Source organism: Cyprinus carpio, chromosome B19, assembly GCF_018340385.1.
Source record: "Cyprinus carpio isolate SPL01 chromosome B19, ASM1834038v1, whole genome shotgun sequence".
NCBI classification, from domain to species: domain Eukaryota; kingdom Metazoa; phylum Chordata; class Actinopteri; order Cypriniformes; family Cyprinidae; genus Cyprinus; species Cyprinus carpio.
In genome coordinates, this window is record NC_056615.1 from 22,653,020 (window position 1) to 22,673,151 (window position 20,132).

The window sequence follows — 20,132 nt, forward strand, 5'->3', positions numbered from 1 at the left end:
ATAGGATATAATATAATATAGAATAAATTAATCTAAAAACTTTGACACCTATACAATGATCCGTGTAAGCATACTTGAAGTATATTGTTATATATGCAACTATTCAAAAATTTGGTACGCTGTTCTTTTGAACTTTCTATTCATCTCAGAATCAATAAAAAAATTATCACAGTTTACAAAAAATATAAGCAAATCAGCTTGTTAGAATGATTTCTGAAGGATCATGTGACACTGATAACTTAAGTAATGATGCTCATCATCACAGAATAAATTATATTTTTAAATATTTTCAATTAGAAAATAATTCTTTTAAATTGTAAGAATATTTCACAATATTGCCATGTTTACTGTATTTTTGATCAAATAAATGCACCCTTGATCATAAAAGACTTCTTTCATAAAATTAAAAAATCTTACTGACCTCAAACTTAAAGGTAGTAGTGCTATCTGGCAAAATTAAAAACATTAATTGTTAAAAGTTTGAGTTGTTTTGACAGTACTGAACATATATCTAAGAAAAAAAATGCAGATACAAGGAAATACACTTTTTTTTTTTTGACAACTTGATGTCAACTTTCCTCATCCTGTCATTCCAATTCTAATTCAACTTCACACTCATTATTTGAAAGGGAGCCAAAAAAGTTGCACAAAAGCTCTGCACTCGCAATCATTTCTAACAGAAACATGCTGCTAATGCTTAATGAAAGGGAAAGAAAGAGAAGAGAGTGGTAGGAAGTGAAGAACACGGGGCAGGTGAAGTGGAATAGGTATAGAGCTGAAGGCCTTTGAAGCATAGCCGTAACTCAATCCTGAGGTTTTGACTGGGACATAATGGTCGTCTATAGTCCATTCAGCACATGGAGTGAGTCCAGGCCCACCAGCGGATCCTCTTTAAACCACGGCGCCTCCTGAGAGTAACTTATCACCTTTAGCCTCTCACTGAAAGGACCCTCTCTCTCGCTGCACCCTTTGTCTTTGTTGTCTAGTCTTTCTTTCCCCTCAGAGCAACATACATTTTTCTGGTTCATTGCTTTTCAGGGAAGCTGGGGTGAAAACGGCACAGACATGGATGAGGGACGATGGAAGGCTTTGTTCAGTTAGGTTATTTTTCTTTTTTCTTTAGGCTCATCACCCTGCTGACCTTTGGCCTCATCATAAACTCAATCAAAGCTGGTGAAGGATTTTCACCGGCTTCTGTTGAACTTCAGATCCTGGCTGATGACAGTAATTATGTTCAAATATATTACTGAAGGTGGTGAATGTGACTTTGATGGCTGTAGCGGTGATTCGTGGAGTAGCAGTGTGCTGACAGACTGTCTGAAACCCTCTCGGAGAAACTGTGTCTCTGAATTCAACCCCTTTAAAGCAAAGCTGCTAAAAATATTGGGCAACACTTTATTTTAAGGAATATTTCTTAGTATTTACTAGCTGCTTATTAGCATGCATATTACCAAAGTCCTTTTAAGACAAGTCATGTCATTCGGCAGCCATCTTTGAAACGCCTCTCGGGCATCCAAGTACAACTCCTATCTCTTTGAATGGGGAAACATCAAATTCTACAAAACTGTTCACTAGGCTTGCGATTAAATTTCATATTTGAAATCACCAAAGAAATCTGATAACATCTGTGTCATGAATGTTGTTTATTTTACTCAAATAGCATTACAAAAAGCTTATTATTCAGGCTAGATCAGCCAGTGCGCATGCGCAGTCCTGAGTGCACGTCTCAGAACGCTGTTTCTATAGCAACCGGGACGCTTCTAACAGCAGGTGCAGTGACATGCTGACTTTACCAATTAGCGATTGGCTCCTTCATTCAGAAGGCGGGGCTTCCTGCGATTGAGCGGCCAAATTGAGCGTTGCATTTTTCCCCATTCAAAACTAAAGGAGTGATAGGTCTTGGGTATTCTGTAGTCTTTGATATTACTAAAATACATACTCTATATCACTAAATATTAGTCCCACATACAAACCCAAAACTACACATACCTGACTAACAATAAACAAAACCCTGCAACATACCTAAACTTAACAACTACCTTACTAACTAATAATAAGCTGCAGAAACTGCTAGAAAACTCTTAGTTAATAGTGAATGTGTTCCCTAATCCAAAGTGTAACCAAATATTGAAACTAACAAAAAAAAAAGAAAAAAAAAAGAGGTCTAGATGCATTTATTTGTTCAGCAGATATTGAATTAATAGAGAGCTAACTTACTAACAATTACTAATGATTGAGTTGAGGACAACTAGTCAAAAAATTTTAAGGTGCAAAAGTGCCAAAGTTTTTTAATGTGTTTTATGTGTATTTGTCACTTGTTTTTCGTACTAAACATTCAACAGAGATAAATAAGAGGTTTTAATATTTGTAGCCTAATAGATTTTTCCTGTCTTCTAAACCCCCAGTAAATTAAGAGGGTTATATATATATATATTATATATATATATATACATATATATATATTACATATATATATATATATATATATATACATATATACATATATACATATATACATAATATATACATATATATTATATATATATATATATAATATAATATATATATACATATATAATATATATATACATATATATATATATATATATATATATATATATATATATATATATATATATATATATATATATATATATATATATATATATACATATATATACATATATATATGTGTATATATACATGTGTGTGTGTGTGTGTATATATATATATATCTCAATACATTTTTCTCAATAAAATATTTCATATGTTCTCCAGGTATTTTTTTATGTTTTGTTTCTTGTTTGTCATCCTAAATCTCCAATGTAGATGAATTAAGTTACTTAATTTTTAGCAGTTTTATTTTTGCATTTTTATTTAATATTTTCTCCAGGTTGATTTTATGTGTTTTTGTTTTGTTTTGTTTTGCCTCTTGTTTGTCATCATAAACATCCAAAACCTCCTTTTTTTTTTCTTTTAGACCCTATGTACAGTGGTAGGCTGTTTTTGATACTATGCCTGAGATTTATATGTAAATGACCTCTAGCTAATGATTCTTACATAACCAGGTGATTTGGAGAGTCATTAAATGAGAGGACTTGATGGCAATTCAGAAATTAAAGTCAGTTGTAGGGCAAGTTATAGATATTTTAATTAAAGATAATAAAGAATTGTTCTTCAGAATGACATGCATTAATAAATTGTGCATAAGACCTGAAATTATTTTTATGTTGATGTGAAGCTCTGTAGTGTATCTCTGTGCTAATACTTTCGTGATAAATTTTGTGATACAAAAAAAAACATTTTTGTCTTTTCTCTTATCTTTTAATCTGTCCTGCAGCTGCAATGAATTTTGATCAAATGTGATACTTAGAGCAGTTTGTGTGCATGTGTGTGTGTGTTTTAGCGGGTCTTCATGTGTGAGAGCGCTGGACATGTTTGTGTATGCAGAAACCTGTATGAACAGATGAGCTGACCCTGAACTAACACCAGCAGCCACCAGCTTCCACACTAGACACCTCTAATGAGAGCATCCTTCTGTAGCCCAGCACCCATCACTCAGGAGTGCACATCCCTGCTCCTCAAAAGAGCCTCTGAAAGTTGTTTGTTTTGATTCTTGTAGAATCTCTGCTCGTGACAAGAGGACACAAGAATAAAAAAACAAAAAAAATACCAAAAAAAAACAAAACAAATAACAAATATAAACTGAGAGGATGTGGGTAGTGTGTTTCATGCATCTATCTTTTCATCCTTTATTCAATGCAATCCATCGTTATCTCAGCAATGTGCAAGATAACAAAGAAAAAACGAATAGTGAAAATGAAAATTCTGTCATCATATACTCACCTTCTTGTTATTCCAAAACAAGAAGGTGAGTATATGATTCTTGTTTTTCTGTGAAATGCAACAGCAAAATTTAAAAAATAAGATTTTAGGATTTTTCTAAGAAAAACTGTGTGTGAGGGTAAATAAATAATTTTTTGGTGAACTATCACTTTAAGTGCATAAACAGTCTGCTAGAGAATGCAAGTTATCTCATGCCAAACTCAGATATACCTTGCCGTATCCAATGCACTCTGAAAGGGAAATTCTGCACTGTCCTGTAGCGTGCAGATGTCTGAATTTCAGCCAGCGTTTGCCATGTTTGAGGCGGGAGATAAGCGCGCGATAGGAGCCAGACTGCAGTCTGCTTCGGATGCAGAGGTCTGAAAATGAGAGCGACACTTTTCAGACAGGATGCAGTTGTCACTTGAGCAAACAGCAGTGGACAGCACGATAAATGTGTTCATACTGCTGTGTCCAGGCAGGACCTTTTGGTTCTGTTAGTTTAGCACTGCATTCCAGTCTAATCTGTAAAGTGCTTCTGGCAGGAAAATATATGGAACAGAGATTATGTGTAAATAAAACAACCATAATTTCAATTCATTTAATTTCATTGCATTGCATTGCATTGCATTGCTTTGCATTGCATTTAATTGCATCACATATTCATTGCATCACATTTCATTTCATTGCATTGCTGTTGGTGTTTACCAATACATGCAATGAAAGCAAATTGCAATCAGCATTTATTTGGTGTGCATGTTTGGCCTACCTAATTTGTATAATTATTTTACTCAGTAAGGTGCTAAAATGTGGTTTCTGGTCCATTTCCCCTCAAAGCTAAATCTGCTTGTCTACAAAAGGTGGAAGTATCTAGTCCTCTACATATGCATATTATGAATATTTATAAGATAACACAATTTAAATTACAGACTATATATTCATTATACAGTTATTGTTTAAAAATATGTATTAAACATTTTTATATCTGCCAGTGGCTTTTTAATGTGCTAAGGTTTTTTGTTGTTGTTGTTGTTTTTTAGTGCCTGTGGCTTTAAATGGCATCAAAGATTCCTGGCACTTGACAAAATGCAAATACGTCAAGTTTATTCATTTAGGCCCGGAATTCCAGTAGTGTAAGATTCCATGTACAGTTACCCCTCCTATAAACTACTGTACTGAATTGTAGAAATTCCTTTGACGAACTTGATGATGGTGATCGCATGGAAAAAGGCCCTCAAACAATTGTGGCACAGACGCAAACAACTGTTGATGGCAGACGACAGGATGTTAGTGCAGACACTGCCAGCATGCTTCCTCAAACAACACATGCATACAGACACACGGACACTGGCTGAAAAAAAGCACAGAGGAGAAGAACTGGGCTGTCTGAAAAAAAAAAAAAAAAAAAAAAAAAAATATATATATATATATATATTAATATAAATATATATATTTGTTTAATTTATATTTTGGCACTATTGGCATTTTACCCTTTTATAAAATTGAATTATTTAATTTAAATATTAAATTGATTTAATTAACTAATTAAAAATTGTAACTTATTTAGCTAATAAAATATAATAAAACTGATTTTTATTTTTATTTTATTATTGTATTTTGGTTTATTTAATTTTTTTATTTGGGGCTATTGCCATTTTACCATTAAATTAAATTATTTAACTTGGCCATTATTTAATTTTAATTACTTAACTAAATTTTAATTAAAAAATCAACTGGATGATAAAAGAGGGAAAAAAAAGGTTTTGTAAATATACAGCCTTTGTGCACTTAAATTATTTCTCATAAGTGAATTTTATTTTATTTTATTTTATTTTATTTTAGCAGCGGCATTTTACCCTTAAATTAAATTAAATTATATTAATATTAATTATTTAACTAAATTATCGTTATAAATCACCTAGCTGATAAAACTGTATAGTAAATAAACACCTGAATGGTTGCAGGCGTGTTGGACATATTACAAAAAAACTCTCACACTGCCATAGCTTTTTAGAAATCTAATATTTTTTGGCACAGCAATAAATATTTGGATATGCAGCCTTCTTGGGGTATTTCACATTGTTAGTCGCGTGACTGAACATTTTTCCCAATATTGAATTTCTTGCAAGTTGCAACAGGGCACTCACATTTTCTTTAAACATTATTTGTCTTATTTAAACCTTGTATGCACAGTGTGGTCAAGGTATGTGGAGTGAATCATTGCTGTGTGGTGACCTCTGTGGCTCCAGCCACTCAGATTTCCATGGCAGAGCATGGGCACAGCTTTGGGAATTCTGACCGCCTGTATGAGAGACAAAGACACCCACAGCTGCAGCAACCACAAAAACACTCTGGGCGTCCCCTTCTCAGGCCTGATATCAGAAAGACAGAGGCTGTATGGATAGATGGAATTGGTACACTTGAAAACAACCACATCAAATCTATGCATATAATGTAAAGATAATATTTCTTTTCAACATTATTGAGAGCAGATGTGCTGTTTTTGCAATACTGACAATAGTAATATTTGAATAGTGAATCACTATGTTTGCATTTTGCTGCAAGCTTTACTGCAATAATTACCATTCATATTCATTATATTATTTGGCACTGTTGACCTTGAATAATAACTACTTAACAAAATGTTAATAACAAAGCAAATATTCTAAAATGTCTGTGGTCAGTTTTTTATTCAGAAAGGATGCATTACATGGATCAAAGTGGCATTTAAACCATTAATAATTTTTCAAAAGATTTCTATTTCAAATAAATGTTGTACTTTTTTTTACTTTCTATTCGTCAAAGAATCCTAAAAAATTAAAAAATAGAGAACATAAGACAGGGCTGGAGTAATGATACTAAAAATCCCAGGTATAAATTACATTTTAAATTATATTCAATTAGAAAACATTTATTTTAAATTGTAATAATATTTCACAATTTTGCTGTTTTTGATCAAATAAATGCAGACTTGGTGAGTACAAGAAACTTCTTTCAAAAACATACAGTTGTATCAAGCCCAAAATTGTGAACAGCAGTGCAATTTATAGCACTTAATTTTTTAATTCCTTTGTTTTTCCAAAGCAGTTGGTTTCCTTATCATTTCAACTCATTAGGTTTTACATTGTTCTGTAATTCAAGCATTTAACGCAATAACAGTTGGGAATGTGAGCTATTTCTCTCTGAAAATGAGTGTGCCATAACTGACAGACAGGTATTTTGTATGTTTTCCATGCTCGTGGCCCCTGCTTTGACCTGTTTCATGCCGCGAGACACACGTCTGCTGGAGAGACGGATTCAGGGCAGTGACATCAGTATCTGTATGAAAACATCCCAGTGTGAGTCCAGACAGCCTGCTTTCCTTCACCGCACACTATCACACAACCCTCACAGACTCATTTGTTGTTAACTTTAGCTACATATAACTAAAGTTAAACTTAACCTCTCTATTCTAAAAAAAATAATTAATTGCAATTTAAATGTGTGGGCGGTTGATGTCATGTCACTCTCCCCCATCATCGTTTGGGCAAATTGTGAGTGACACTATTTCTGTAAGAATGAATAAACCGAGATATGGAATTTTGTGTTTGACAGTGATGAAGAAAATATCAGAAAATACAAGAAAATAATTTTATTTTATTTTATTTTATTTTATTTTATTTTATTTTATTTTATTTTATTTTATTTTATTTTATTTTATTTTAATTTGATACAGTTGGCATTTTGCTCTTAAATGAGATTCATTTATTTAATTATAAAATTAATTAAATTCATTCAAACAAATTTATTTATTTATTTATTTATTTATTTATTCTTGCTGTTGGTGTTTTACCTTTGAATTGGATTAAATTATTGTATTTAAAAATTAATTCAGTTGTTTAACGTATATAATTTTAAACCACCTGATTGATAAAAGATTCTAAATAAAGGAACCGTTGAAGAACTGATAAAGGAACTGTTTACTAAACACTCTTTGCAAACCTGAATACTGGCAGGTGTGTTGGAAAACTTACAAAGAAAATCCATCACACTGCCATGGCTTGCTAGAAATCTAATCTTTATTGGCACAGCAATATTTATTTTGCTCATGAGGTCTTCTTGAGGCATTTCATATTGTGTCAGTGTCTGAAGAAGTCACGTTTCTTTTTCAGTATTGGATTTCTTGCAAGTTGCAACAGTGTGCTAAAATTTTTTACAACTGTATTTTCATTATACCTTGTTTCTTATTTAAACTGCATAATTAAGTAGGCCTATATTTAGTATAAAAATTTTTTTTTATAGAGAAACCCAGAAATTTCATTGGATGGAGGTCTGTCTGAATGACATTCCAGCAGTTCACGCATTAATACTAACTGGATTTCATAATGACAGTTGCAAGGTTTCATATAGAAGCGGCTTCAAATGAATCGTATTTTCACAAGGGTGCTCTGAATAGCTTGAAACCCCTCTGAATTGCCCCAATAAAAGCTGTTGTTTAGTGTTTTGACATAAATCTTGTTGAGTGCACGAGAAGCAGAAGGGGAAGAGGTCAAGTCATTAGGCCTTAATGTTACAAAAAGAGCAGGTGGCTATTACAGCGTTTTCTCAGTGAATCTCTTCTGAAACACTGTGGAAACATGCACTGATTGATCACCAGTGACTGAATCATTTCTGGAAACATCATGCATTTATTTGTGTTTTTATTCTGTAATTTCGGCCAGAACATTCTGTGGTGTGCTGCTGATGTTTTATGTGTCATAAGATAATAGAGGTAAGATAATAACTCTGTTCTTTCTGTCTGTCCTCTTATGTAGGAAAGTTGAGCATAATGGAAGCGGAGACACCGGCTGTCCATGTTGTGTCTGAAATTACATGTTAATGGGTTACAATGACTGTGAAACCCCATTCACAAAAACTGGCACCTCGGGATCTGAGATCGGCTCAGTGGTACCCATATGCTCAATAGTTTGGGTCATGTTTTTGAAAGAAGTCTTTTATGCACACCAAGTCTACATTTGTGTGACATAAAAATACAGTAAAAATAGTATAATTGTGAGATATTATTGTGAGATATTATATTAAAAACTGTTTTCTAATTGAATATATTTTAAAATGTAAATTATTCCTGTGATGCAAAGCTGAATTTTCAGCATCATTACTCCAGTCTTCAGTGTCACATGATCTTTCAGAAAACACTGAGAAAAACTTATCTTATTATTATCAGAGTTGAAAATATTTGTGCTACATAATATTTTTGTGGAACTCATGATGATTCATGTCAATGTTGTACTTGAGTTAATCATGTTGTGCAGGATAACACCTACTTAACATGAGTACTCAGACTTAAGTACTCAAAGACACCTCAAAGGGAATTTTGTAGATAGAGTATTCAGTGCAGTTTTGTTGAAAATGAGGTCAGTGATTTTCAGCATAGAGGAGGAACCCCTTCCCCAGGATAGTGTTTCCTATCTCATTTGTTTTTGTTCAGCCTGTTAGTGTGGTATGCGATGTCAAGTAGGCTTCAGTTACAGTACATGAGAGTGAGGGGAGTATTAAAAAAAGTTGGTTTAGAAAAAAATCCATGAAAGAATGTGTGTCCTCAGCTTAACAGAACCCCATTAGTGCTGTCAGGAGCCTCCGACATAAAACAGTGTCTTGTTTTGTGGCATTAATTTCAGGAGGAAATCTTTGGATCTTTTTTCCAACAGAGCTTCATCTGTCTGGATTGTTTCAAATGGCAAATAAGACGACTTATATTAAAATTGCAGCCGTTACATGACTTTTATACATCATTTGTGCTTGAACATATAAACAAAGACACGTATTAGACCTAGATTTGGATTCTTTGATGAATAGAAAGATTAAAAGAGCAGAATTTATTTAAAAATGAAAATCATTTAAATAGTATTAATGTCTTCACTGACACTTTTGATCAATTTAATGCATATTTGCATTGCCTTCCTTCCTTCTTTACTTTCTTTTAATAAAAGATATTTCATATTACAGCAGATTTGAACTCATTAGCACAGCTCTTAAATTTTTGGTGGCATAAAATTATTCTGCATTTCAACAGGAGTTCACCAGAATGGTATTGTATCCTCCTAACGGAAGACAAGATTTGGCATAGGCGTTCCTTCTCATAACCAGACTTCCTAAACAGAGATGGTTCAGCCAAAGGAGACATTTCTACTCAACTGGAACAAGGTAAAAGGTGTTGTCTGGCATGTGGCGGCAGGGGACCCTAGAGTACCCAGAGGCCTTTGTGTTTCGTGCCAGGATGCTTTGATGATTCTTTGATGATGCAGCATGCTGGAATGCACTTGGAGCACTTTTCTATTTTCAGCATGTGGGTTTTGCCTGCAGCACCTATATATGGTGTTTAATCTTTTGGGTGTTTAAATGTCAAGTGCAAGGGAATACAGTATTATCTGAAAGACTAGATGAGTTCATGACCACAGCCCATTCGCACGCATGCTTTTTGTATTGCAGAATATTACTCGAAACACTCGTGTGACGTAATCTGTTACAAGATGTTTTTAGTAATTAAGTAGTAGAATAATAACTTATCTTCAGGTTTATTCCAGTTTTTGTGAATTGAAAGCTGTAGGTTTGTACCTGTTTTTCTATAGAAATCATTTTAATCTGCTGTTAAAGTGTTAAAGAAACATGCTTACACTTTATTTTACAGTACATGTACTTTAAGTGTACTTACCTAGGAAAGTACTGGGTACTATGAGGTCACTACATGGGTTTAGGTGCAGGTTCAGGCTTAGTACCTGGTTATTACCTAGTTATTATAATTGCTATCAGTACATATTATGTACACACTGAAAATTACTGTAAAATAAAGTGCTACCGGAAACACTCATTATTACAATGCATGCTGAACAGTTAATATTTTTGTGGAAACTGCTTTTTCAGGATTCTTTGATGAATTGTTCAAAAGAACAGCATTTATTTGAAATGTTTTTGTTGTTGTTGTTGTTGTTGTTGTTAAATTAGAAATGTCTTTCCGGTCTTATCAATTGTATGCCAGTTTTTGTGAACTGAAAGCTGTAGGTTTATACTTGTTTTAGATGGCTCTGCAAGTGAAATATGAAACATACACCGTTTTATTCTGGTAAAATAGGCAGTGTATCTTTCAGTTTCTTCTTCTGGGTACAAACACATGATATTCTCCTATCTGGCACTGTCAAAAGATGGGATCTGATCTGAAAATAACTGTGCTGTTATGCATGTTATATCAAGTCTTCTTGGCGCTGAAGGATTTTACCTCTGTTAGGGATATACTGTAATATACTTACTAGCAAAGTGAATTAGAGTCATGTAAAATTAGAATGCAATGGAAATATGTAAGTCAAAATAGCAACTTTACTATTTAGTAACTTGTAAAAAACACAATATTATAATTATTCTCTGATATGTCTGATGTGACATTGTGTACAAGGAGTCAGTCTCTTCATCTCTCAGTATCTTTTAGAGTTTTGCAAGAACCTCACATGGACAGTATTTTTACAAAGTTTGCAAACACTAGTAATTGCTCAATGCCTTTCTAAAATTGTGATGGAGAAAAAGACATTATGTACTGTAAATAGTCAGTAGTCCAGATTGTGATACTACATTTAATTTATAGATGACTTGAATGTTCCTGCCATCTATTGTGCTACATTTTGATATTAGACAAGCACAGTAAGCAAAGTGCGTACATCTGAGCTCATTAGATATTTGCAAATTGCTGTCTGTCAAGAAAGAATTCTGAGAATGTTTTGGGGATCTTCCATAATAGCTTTCAGAGGTTGTTTTGTTGCTGATGGAGATGACTGGAGGCATAGAGGGTGTGTGGGTGTGTGTGTCTGAGTTGTGTGTTTACCACAGAGAAAGCTGGATTAGGTTGAAAAGACAGTGTGCTGAATGAAGCCTATGCCGATTCTTGTAAATGACCATGTGAAATGAAAGCTCTGTTTAAAATTCTAAATGCCAAATTCTGAGGCCAGTTAATATATTCAAATTAATGCTGTTCTTTTGACCTTTCTATTAAAAAAAATAGTTTTTTTTAATCCAAAAATTAAACAAAAATAAGCATAAATAAAAATAAATATTAAACGGCACAACAGTTTTGATCATTGATAATTATAAAAAAAGAAAAATAATGTTCTTGAACAGAAAATCAGCATATTAAAATGATTTCTTAAGGATCATGTGACACTGAAGACTGGATTAATGATACTGAAAATTCATCTTTGCCATTGCAGAAATAAATAACATTTTTAAATATATTCATTTAGAAAACAACTCATTTAAATTGTAATAATATTTCACAGTATTACTGTTTTTACTGTATTTTTAATCAAACATATGCAGCCGTGGTGAGCATAAATAAGGTTTTTTATATTATATTGTCTCACAATAGATGATGTTAGCTTGTTGGTAAGCTAATGATGTGGCTTCTAATAACCATAAAAGTACACAAATATTGTGTAAAATAATTTTATTTCGACATATTTTCATTCAATACTGAATTAAACTATCATTTCTGTTACCTTGCTGCCCTCTTGAAATTAAAATTTGCTCACTTAGTTTATTGCACTATGTTCTGGAAATGTCAAATTCATGCAGAATACATGCAGAGCTGTTTTTAAATTTTGCCCAAGCAGTGTAGCAGGGCACAGTTTTCCAAGTTAGTGTGCATTTATGCTGCCTACAAAGTTTTGCAATAGAGTTAATGTGTCATCACTCTCCACCAGGTGGATGGTCGACCGCAGACATATTAGCGAGACAACACACCTGTGGAATTTGCACTCCCATGACACATTTATTTATCGGGGAGAATCTCTGGCCAATCTAAAGAATAACTGGAACTTTTATGAGTGTAAAAGACAGCCTAGATCATTTAAAACACTGATCAGCACCCATTCAACAAGCCCTGATCCCATCAATCAACTCTCATAACGCCCGTCTCGTTCGTAGATGATGAGTGAAGGGTTTCAGCTGAAACAGCCATTAGCCTCAAATTCACAGTCCCGGGATGCCCTTGGAATTTACGTTTGCGTCAATGTTTTGTGTTATTATATGGCATGGTGTGTGTGTGTGTGTGTGTGTAAGGTGGATGCATTGTTTGCATTTGTATGTGTGAAGGTAACTGAGGGCGGTGACCCCGGCAGCACGCAGAGACGTCAGAAGCCCGAGGCGTGTCCGCCCCTCCCTGAGTATCTTCCATTGTTTGCTCAATGCCTGTCGGTTCGAGGAGATTCCTTGTGCCATAATGGGCTATTATTTGTGCTCAAGCTCTATTCAAGCCATAATGACTTACGCCAGTTTTCCCGGCCCCTGGAGACCTGCATGCGTATGGTGCACAGCTCAGGAGAAGAGATAGCCTTTGTACTCGCCTTTTACAGGCTGATCTAAGAGTATTTCTTTCTCTCTCTTTCTTCTCCCTTCTGCACGTATGGACAAAGACAAGCTAAAATTCACCAATCAAAAGGATCTATTGGAAATTCCCTGCAGGGTGTATATCCTTATGTGTCTTTTCTAAAGCTCTTGTAAAGCAGGAATGCAGTATAGGTGGAGTCTCATTAATTCTTTAATAAAACATTAGGGATATAATAAACTTTTTGGATGTTTATAAGTGTAAATTAAAACCAATTTAATTAATTGCATATAAAGTAACTTTAGAGCATGTAACACTGTTGTATATCATTTATATGCATATATTTAATAATAAATTAATAATATAATATTTATTATTATTAATAATAATATTTTATTTATTTACTATTATTTTATGCATTATTTGACAGGCTAATAGTCACAATTGTTCAGACCAAAATATCCAAGACCTCACACCTGGAGCCAGACAAAGACGTTTTGGTTCAAGGATGATGCTGTCAATAGAAATTATGTTTCACTTTATTTTCAGTGCTTCCAGTTTTGCCATACATATTTTTTTCATAAGTGCTTTTTTTTTGAAGAACATTTTACTAACTATTTCAGCCCATCTATTTAACTGAAAAGTAAATCCTAAATCATTTAAAATGTGAAGTTTTGATCTTTTTCCAGGGTAATTTGTACATAGGGATCATTTCCCATTTTTGTGTTTTAGTATGGTTCACTTTCAACTTAAGATGACACTCATTGTTTTGGTTTATAACTGTATCATGGATAAAGACTAGTTTGCCATATCCAATTTTCTTCACCTTTCATCTTTCATGTGCCCATTTCAGCACACACATAAACAATCTCACCTGTGTTCATTGAAAGCTTGCTCTCTGCACCTGGTTAAACTATATTGTAGGTGGTAAGGCTTTCAGTGAAGTACATCTTTCTAGAGCTTTAAGGCCACATTAAAATGAATGCACTGTTCTTCAACTGACTAATCCCTGTAATGTCTCTGAATGTTACCTGCTCTTTTTGTGTTCCGGTCATGCATGATTGTTTATGTTTTTGAAAAGGCTTGTTTATGCTTTATGAAGCATCCTATTTTTTAATAAAAAACTATATATATATAAAAAACGACTATTATTGAAAGTGTTTACTGTTTGTCTTTTATCTGTCACATTTGCTCAAGAATGCACAATTTTAAAATCAGCACAGAGACTGCTTACTTTTACTATACATATATATATATTTTTTTTTTTTGTTAAGACATATATTCTGTAGTTGGGGGACGTAATTCTGTTCTATTAAATGTTAATGTTGGAACGAATGAAATTATGCATTTCTGTGGGACGTAAAATAATACAAATTCACAAGCAACTGAAGTTGTTTAAATAATGCAAAATATTTATTATTACCTAACAATGTTTACCACATTAATGGCAATTAAATGTTATCATTTCATTGAAATAACACTGACAAAAATCTTATTAACCAATATGGCTAAAGATAAATATTTAACATAAATGTGAAAAACAGCAATTCCATTGATGCACTGACGCATTTGCAGAGCTTCATTGCTTTACAGTAAATAAAAAAGAATGAGTCCAGTAAAAAGATCCAAGAAAAAGTTTTGGGCTTGTGGTGGCTGGATGTTCAGTGTCCTCTGATGGGCGTCACACACCACTTTAGGTTCCTGGAATCCCTGATTCCACAGTTTAATTTAGTTACAGCATATTCCTCCTGTGCAACAAGTATCTTCAATGCATACAGTAATCTTTATATGCAATCAGTTTAATTTAAATGTCCCACTTGGCTTGTCCAACTAGTTATCCCATGCACCAAAGGTCTAGGTCAGAAATGTTTAGAGTTGATAGAGGTTAGTCTTTATATTTTTGAGGTTTGGTTTGTTTTAGTGAACATCTCTCTTGGTTTTTCATCCCATTGAGCTCCACAACTCCACACTGATGCAGACTCTCCTCTAGGGTGGAGGCCACATGACAAACACCACAATCCAAGACGCTTGCATCTGCAGGTATTCCAACACACCTGATGACACCCAATGGCATGAATTCACAAGACGTGTGTGATGAATGAGCAGAGAGGGGTCTTTTACTCAGGTACATCCTGTGGTGGATCAGCAAAGGACAAAAGCTTAGCTTGATCTCTATGAGGCAGCGTTTTGGACGTCCATGCTCGTGCCCTGTGGTGCTGCCTCACTCGCCATTTCTCCAGGAGAAGATGGATCCTCTTGATGGCCCTCACCCTGGAGAGGATGTCACCAATATGTTCTGTGTTTTTCACTCTATAGAAAAACAAAGCAATGAGGTTCATATCACGGCAAACACAGGTAGAACCCTTGACCAGATTTACTTGTCAAGTACTAATTGTATTTGTGTGTATACAGGAAAAAACAACACTAGTGCCCCCAAATTTGCATTTAAGATTCTTATTTAAACTGTATCTAGCTAAACACATTGAAAGTAAATTCCACTTTATACTTCAGTCTTAAAAAAAACTATTTAATTTCAAAGTGAATGTGCTTATATCTGCTATGAACATTAAAGACAGGTAATTTGTCACAGCCACAAGAGACATCAGTCTTAGAGAGGCTTGTAATTAAAGCATCCAGTTATTTCTTAAATGTATGTGAGAATGGGAATGTGCTGCTATCTATATAAATATATTTTTAGTGTATGCGGTTTGTCTTACTGTTTCATCTTTGTCTGTTTGTCTGCCAGCTTGTGCTTGCATTGCTTCTCGGCACAATCTTGGCCCTGGGCGGCATGGATTGCCTTGTCTGATGCTGCTTTATGCCTAAAAAAGAAAGTTCATATGAGGCATGAGCAGTCAATTCCTGAACAAGTTTGATAAAAGCCCACAAATAGAACTAAAACCTGTTTCTGCAAGTTCGTCAAGTCATGCAGTGACAGCTATTATGCCTTAGAGCATTACTGAGGTTCCCACACACAGCTCGTGCTCGGGAAAACAAGTGTGTCCCAAATATTTTTTAACCAGTACGTTTTGTGACCTTGAAATTGGTCTTCAGATTAAAACTATCTGGCTTTGAGCTATGATGACGTTCATGTTATTAGCATTCAGTGTGTACTTACGCATTGTTCGGCTGACAGAATGAAGAGCATGTTTTGTCTTGGCTATCTGCACATTTGCAGCGTGACTTGGGCACAACAGGTTCTGTTATTGAGCGCTTCTTACGTGGAGCGTTTCCAAGTCCATATGACACTGTTCGCCTGAGGGAAAGAAAAAATAATTAGAAGACAATGTTAGTCATGCCATCCTTCAAAAATGATTTAAAGATTTATTTATTTTCTTTTTAAGTCATGAACTATAATGACTTACTCTGGTGTGTTGACCCATATTATGTCCAGGTGGCAAAAGTAGACACACTCTTTATCCATAAAACTTGCGCAGGAACACCTCTTAGTCCTGGAGTGTCGCACAGAGATCGGCGTGCCTTGTGCTGTGCCATGACCCAAAGATGCTGGAGCAGCTAAAATTACAAAATTATGTTGAATTCATAAGGTTTTGCAACATAAAGAATTCTACCTACAAGCACGCACTGTGATTTTTACACTGTGTTTGATGGACTGGAAAAGCTATAATTTGTCACGCTCAATTAAAAATTACAGTGATGCTCGTCATATAGTCTACGAGAATATTAAAACTTTATCTTGCATGTGTTTATAGGTTGTTTAAGCAAGGTCTTAATGCACTACTCTTATACTTAATCACACCTGCACTTTTAGGTCTGTATTTTGACACGTTACAGATTGTTTAATACTTAATGTAAACTTTAAAAACTTTTAACAGTAATTAAGAAAACTATTTTAAAAGCACTCAAATAATCTTTAACACAAATATTGGATGTAAATTAAGTACATACCCAAGTCAAAAAATCCAGATGACAGCATGGACAACACTGGGAAAATAATCCTCAAATCCATTTTATTTAATCTTATGCAAATCCCTGATTCGGCGCAAATTGTGATAATCCAATAAATTCGCAAACTGCTCAAAAGGTTCTGTTTTGCTCTATTAAACTGCAGTCTTCTCAGTGCACTCATGCATCTTTCTGTAATCCAGAGCACACTCCTGTACAGGAGCGCTTATATACGCGCCTTCTCCGCCTCCCGCCCGCTCGCTCGCGCGAACACAATGCTGTTTGTTAATAGTCACCGACAAGCAACGTGTGGAGCGAGATAAGAACTTTGTATTCCTGAGATTCCAGCGGGATGGAGACGCCGGGCGGCCGACTGGTGCCAAGTTTTTTAATGGTAAGCTGTTTTAACTGAGTACAGTTTTCATACGGAGCAGTAGAGGGCGCGCGAATACAGACCGCTCAGACCTGAGACTCCAAACGAGGTTTCTCTTCAGGAATACTGTGAGTAATAAATGTAGTGTTATTTGTATTTCTGTCTATTATATACAGTGTTGGGGAGTAACTAGTTGCATGTAACGGAGTTACGTAATTTAATTTCAAAATAAATGTAACTGTAATCAGTTACATTTACCGAGAAAAAATGTGTAATTAAAAAAAGTGACGTGACATTCAGCCAAGTATGGTGACCCATACTCAGAATTTGTGCTCTGCATTTAACCCATCCGAAGTGCACACACACAGAGCAGTGAACACACACACACACTGTGAACACACACCCGGAGCAGTGGGCAGCCATTTTATGCTGCGGCGCCCGGGGAGCAGTTGGGGGTTCAGTGCCTTGCTCAAGGGCACCTAAGTCATGGTATTGAGGGTGGAGAGAGCGCTGTACATTCACTCCCCCCACCCACAATTCCTGCCGGCCCGAGACTCGAACTCACAACCCTTCGATTGGGAGTCCGACTCTCTAACCATTAGGCCACGACTTCCCTTATAATTACATTACACTAATCAACATTTGAAGTGGATCAAAACCTTTCATCAAATTTGTCCTAAAACCTAAAACGCGTTTTTGTCTTAGGACAACTTTGATTAACTTTTCTGATCCACTTCAAATGTTGACTACTATAGTTACTTATGAAAATGTTAATGATCACAAAGGGTGTTACATCTGAATGTCATAGCTATGCAAAGATTTGACTTCAGAAACAGTAACAAAGCTATTAAACTATTCCTTATCGTTTTAAATCTGTATTTAACCTCTGAATGATCTCAGAGTAGATCAAAGTGAGTTTGTGGTGGCAGTTTTTAAAAAAAATAAATTATTGTAATCTTAATTCAAATGATAAAGGATTCTGAAAAAGCTCACAGTAATCAGTGTTGTGTGCTACTGTAAACTTAACCCTGCCTGGTTCAAAGGTTTTAAAAATGATTATCAGTTGAAAACATTTGTTAGAAATGTAGCCTTTGAACTGATTTATCAAATGTAATCAGTTACATTACTTTAGTAAAGTAATTGAAATAGTTACACTACTAATTAAATTTTAAATAAGGTAATTTTTAATCTGTAACCTATTACATATCCAAGGTAACCTACCCAACAACACTGATTATATATTTATATAGTGTAGACTGGGGATAGATACGTTTCAAAGTGTAGTTAAATCAAAATGTCAATTTTTTTTTTTTTTTTTTTTTTTTTTTTTTTACTTTAAAGTTTTGGCTATAAAAAAAACAATTGAACATATTCATCCATATTGCCCAGTAAAGTTAATTGAAGTTAACTGGAGCACTCAATATGGGGTAAATTGTCACAGATTAACTTGCTGTTAAACAGAATAGGCTTTTTAGCACAACTTAATTTGTTAATCGATTAGTTTGTAATTGTAATTGATTTAGATTCAAAGAGTAATTTCAAATCATTTTGGTGTGTATAAATCATTGCAGATTAAGTATATTAAGCAATACTAGCAGCAGTTTAGCCTCTAGCTCTGTCCCTGCCCAATGGAAAACCCAGTTAATGGAAACTCAGGCCAGTTTATGCTCACAATTTGCTACCCTCCACCCGCTTCAAAAATGTATTAAATATTACAGCGCAAAGATTCCATATGTGTAGCCTGTTCATGCTTGCTGATTCGAAGACAGAGAATTAGGACAACAATAAAAGCAATCTATTAAGATCAGCTGAATATCGATGCTGCATTAAGGACAATTACGGAAATATGCAGTTTTGTTTTTCAGTGTTGCTCTCCTCAGGCAAGGGTGGCATGACTGCATTGATATTTTTCAAATATTCTGACATCATACTCATAGACAAGGATAAGCCTCACCTGTATATACAGGTCCTAATGATGAAACTTTTTTTTTTTTTTGCCTCTACATAATAGAACTAATGCAAACTTACCAATGACAGAAAAAGTATGTTAAGAAACAGGTGGAAAGTTTGAAATTCACACCTACATTATGGTCAAATCTAGGAATGTCGTTTCCATTGCAGAATAGTTTAGTGTTCACTAGTGAGTTTTAATGTTCTACTCTCACTTTTGCTAAATTCATCAGGTTTAGATGGACTGAATGTTCAGAGCTGTTTCCAGAGAGTCTCACCCACTCTCATGCTCTTCTGTGGGCTGGGTAACTAAGCAACATCCTCCCCCACCCCACCTTCCTGCATGATGTGCCCTGCACTCCTCTGTATGCAATAAAACGACCCGTCCAGCAGGTAGCGTTATTGAGTCACAGTCTTAGTGGACTGCAGCAGCAGGCAACGCAATACTATCAACTGAATGAGTCATTCTGGGGCTGTAATGAGAGCTTTTGCTCTAAGCCTCTTGAGACAAGGACAGTGTTGTAGTCATTAAAAGCCTGTGAAGGAACTGATTGGTGACGTCATTTGCTGGCCTCTCCAAGCTCCTCGTTAGTGATTTGAACTGCTGAATAATTCTAGAGTCTTGGAGAGCCCCGGGAATAACCCTTTTTACAGGGTTGATTCAAGGATGAAAAAAGATAAATCAGATAGCTAATTACAGCACTTAAAAAAAGGAGACTTCAGAGGCATTTC

The 20,132-nt window shown here is 34.7% G+C and overlaps 1 protein-coding gene across 1 annotated transcript; it reads right to left on the reverse strand.

Annotated features, from left to right (window-relative positions):
- Positions 1-14,557: 14,557 nt before the first annotated feature.
- Positions 14,558-17,644, reverse strand: LOC109111997 (endothelin-1-like). The gene is made up of 5 exons (XM_042745584.1): positions 17,081-17,644; positions 16,537-16,687; positions 16,290-16,427; positions 15,889-15,993; positions 14,558-15,481 (listed from the first exon to the last, which is right to left on the reverse strand). The coding sequence occupies exons 1-5, from the start codon at positions 17,259-17,261 to the stop codon at positions 15,289-15,291; spliced, it is 768 nt and encodes a 255-aa protein (XP_042601518.1). The 5' UTR covers positions 17,262-17,644; the 3' UTR covers positions 14,558-15,288.
- Between the last annotated feature and the right edge of the window lie 2,488 nt (positions 17,645-20,132).

Bases quoted from the DNA above. Each gene is read 5' to 3' on its own strand.
- LOC109111997 (XM_042745584.1), bottom strand. From the start codon at position 17,261: ATGAGTGCACTGAGAAGACTGCAGTTTAATAGAGCAAAACAGAACCTT. The intron at 15,994-16,289 runs GTAAGTACACAC...TTTCTTTTTTAG, and splicing joins TTCTGTCAGCCGAACAATGC to GCATAAAGCAGCATCAGACA. The intron at 15,482-15,888 runs GTAAGACAAACC...GTTTTTCTATAG, and splicing joins AAACAGACAAAGATGAAACA to AGTGAAAAACACAGAACATA.